This window comes from Octopus bimaculoides, chromosome 6 (genome assembly GCF_001194135.2).
Source record: "Octopus bimaculoides isolate UCB-OBI-ISO-001 chromosome 6, ASM119413v2, whole genome shotgun sequence".
In the NCBI taxonomy this organism is placed as follows: Eukaryota; Metazoa; Mollusca; class Cephalopoda; order Octopoda; family Octopodidae; genus Octopus; species Octopus bimaculoides.
The window spans coordinates 77,601,405-77,604,275 of NC_068986.1; the positions used below are offsets into that span (position 1 = coordinate 77,601,405).

Below are 2,871 nucleotides of genomic sequence, written 5' to 3' on the forward strand. Positions count from 1 at the left end.
GGTAAATTTTGAAAAATTAAGCATGTAAGCACAAGTCGTGTTTTCCTATGACTCGTGTTTACACGCTTGTCTCGGTACTCTGCTGAAGATAGTTGCCGAGCAGTGTATATTTTTATCTTGCTAAATAACTTGAAACCATGGTACAGAGCATAGACAGGTAAAAGTTTTTATTTTTCATTCTCTTTCGAAATTATCCCTATTTTTGTGGTATAGAGTTTTTTGCTGCTCTTTCTAGCGGGTTAGATGTCCTATTATAGGCATCTCTGTATTTTAAATGAATAATATATATATAGTCTATTGACTAATTTTTATTCTCGCTGGACCACTGGTGGTAAATTAAATTTCTAAAATTTTTTTTGCTGCCCTATGATTTATTAATGATAATATTTATATATATATATATATATATCTATATATGTATGTATGTATGTATGTACATATATATATATATGTATATATGTATATATTATACTAGCAGCTAAGCCCGGTTTCACCTGGTTGGTTTGGATGATGTGGCTGTAAAACCTGCTCTGTGTAAGCATTTGACTTGTTTGGGCACGCTTATGTTAAAAAGTAATTTTAGAATGACTTTTTTCTGTCAAAATGCTAAAAATAACTGACCAACAAAAAACAAAAAACAAAAAAAAAAACAAAAACAACTATGATTCAACCAAATCAGAAAATAAACCCAAATACTAAGCAAACAAAGATGAACCATCCCACTTCCATTGTCCGTGCACACGCACACACACATGCACGCACAGAGACACATTCACATACACATATATTCACACAGAGTTGAAATGCTGTTTGATTTATTTTTAACGCTGTTTGATTTATTTTTTTCAGCGTACACTATCAAGTATGACATCATCCTTTCCTTCCTTATTTATCTATCACCCTTTCCTTTCTCATTCATAAACATGAGTTTTATTATAGTAGATTATCTCGGTAACCATGGGGACTATGAAAAAAATACAAAGCCCAGCAACACCACCGGATTGTTCTACACAACTGTGTAATTTTTCATGGAATTCCACCCAGCCATTTGACTATGAATCCCAAGACAAGAAAGAATTGCCCATGTCAAATTTATATGTATAGACTAGTAGAGATACCCGGCATTGCCTGTGTCACATGGAATTGAAGAATTAGACATTTCTTTTATATTTTCTCTAATGAACTGGAATACCTATGATTTGAATTTCATCAAAATTGGAGATTACGAATTTTAATGGGGGTTCTTTCTCTCTTTACACACCCTAACAAAAATTCTAATCATGACATATTTATCCCATACTACTCAACTTTCTTGCCCAGAACATAACGGAAGACGAAATACCGCTAAGCATTTCACCCAGCATGCTAACGTTTCTGCCAGCTCGCCGCATTTTGTGTGCTAATATTCTGCCAGCTCACTACCTTAATGATTGTGTAATATTTACAACATATTACATGTGATCCATGTTCATCTAATCAGACAAAGGTATAAAAAGCAATACAAGTGCCACTTGAAAAGTTACAAGATATATATTTGTTAAGACCACAGAGGAGGAATTAACATACACACAGAAAGGAGATCTTTTGATATATAAATAAGAAACAGGGTATATATGTATATATATATATATATATATATATATGTATATATATACATGCAAATGGCACCTGTGCCAGTGGCATGTAAAAGCACCCATTACACACTTGGAGTGGTTGGCATTAGGAAGAGCATCCAGCTGCAGAAACCGTACCAAAGTAGACTGGAGCCTGGTGCAGCCTTCCAGCTTACCAGCCCTGGTCAAACCACCCAGCCCATGCCAGTTTGGACAGCAGATGTTAAGTGATGATAATGATATATATACACACATATATATATAGCTCAAATTTACAGAAAACAAAAGACAAAAACAAGTGAGGGAACAACAAGCAAGTGTATTAGTTTGATGCTCAGGAAGAATGGAAAAGTCTCTGATATTTTGAGTCTATGCTCTTTGACAGAAAGAGGTGAGAGGAAAAAATGGAGTGAGAAAAAAAATGTGTAAGGATTGATGTTTCATGACATGTAAAAGCACCCATTACACTGTCAGAGTAGTTGGCATTAGGAAGGGCATCCAAATATAGAAAACCATGCCAAATCAGACTGGAGTCTGATGCACCGTTCCAGCTTACCAGCCTTGATCAAACGTCGAACCCATGCCAGCATGGACAACGGACGTTAAATGATGATGATGATGATGATGATGATGATATATATATATATATATATATATATAAAACTGACTTACTTTTAATGTCATCTCCAATGAAAATATCACAGTAAAGCCATAATTAGAATAAGTTAGAAATAATCGCTCCTGAAAAGATACGATAAAGAAATTTTATGAAAAAGAAAAAAAAGAAAAAAAAACAGTACAAAGGTAATTTCAGAGATGCACTAGTTTAGTGAGTGGACTTGTTCTGTGATAATGTTTTAAAAATGAAACAATTGCATTGGTGGAAGGGTCACAGGAAGGGTCAAAATAAACAAATGCATACCATTATCCCTGATCAGATACAATTCCAAGTGTTGATGATCAGAATTTAGATGTACAACAAAACTTTTTGACATTTTATTGTAGATAATTCCTTCTAACCTATACACAACTCCATTATTTATTAAAGAGCAAGGATTAGGCATTTACATCAAGCCCAACACTTAAGTGATATCTCATTAACCCCATAGAAAATAAAGGAAAAATTGACCTTATCAAGAAAGAAAATCGAGAGTAAATGTAAATGCCTATGTTTAAACTGGATTTGATGACCCTTTGTCCTTGTATCCATGTAATACATATACACTCACATTTATATATATACATATATATATATATA

At 33.6% G+C, this 2,871-nt stretch overlaps 1 protein-coding gene across 2 annotated transcripts in view; it reads right to left on the minus strand.

Moving 5' to 3' along the window:
- LOC106884336 (voltage-dependent T-type calcium channel subunit alpha-1I) overlaps positions 1–2,871 on the minus strand; it is an 894,587-nt gene that overhangs the window by 153,586 nt on the left and 738,130 nt on the right. For both annotated transcript variants that reach the window (XM_052968893.1, XM_052968892.1), the window contains one exon: positions 2,286–2,354. In XM_052968893.1, coding sequence (XP_052824853.1) covers positions 2,286–2,354 — 69 coding nt within the window. The remainder of the gene's footprint in view (positions 1–2,285; positions 2,355–2,871) is intronic.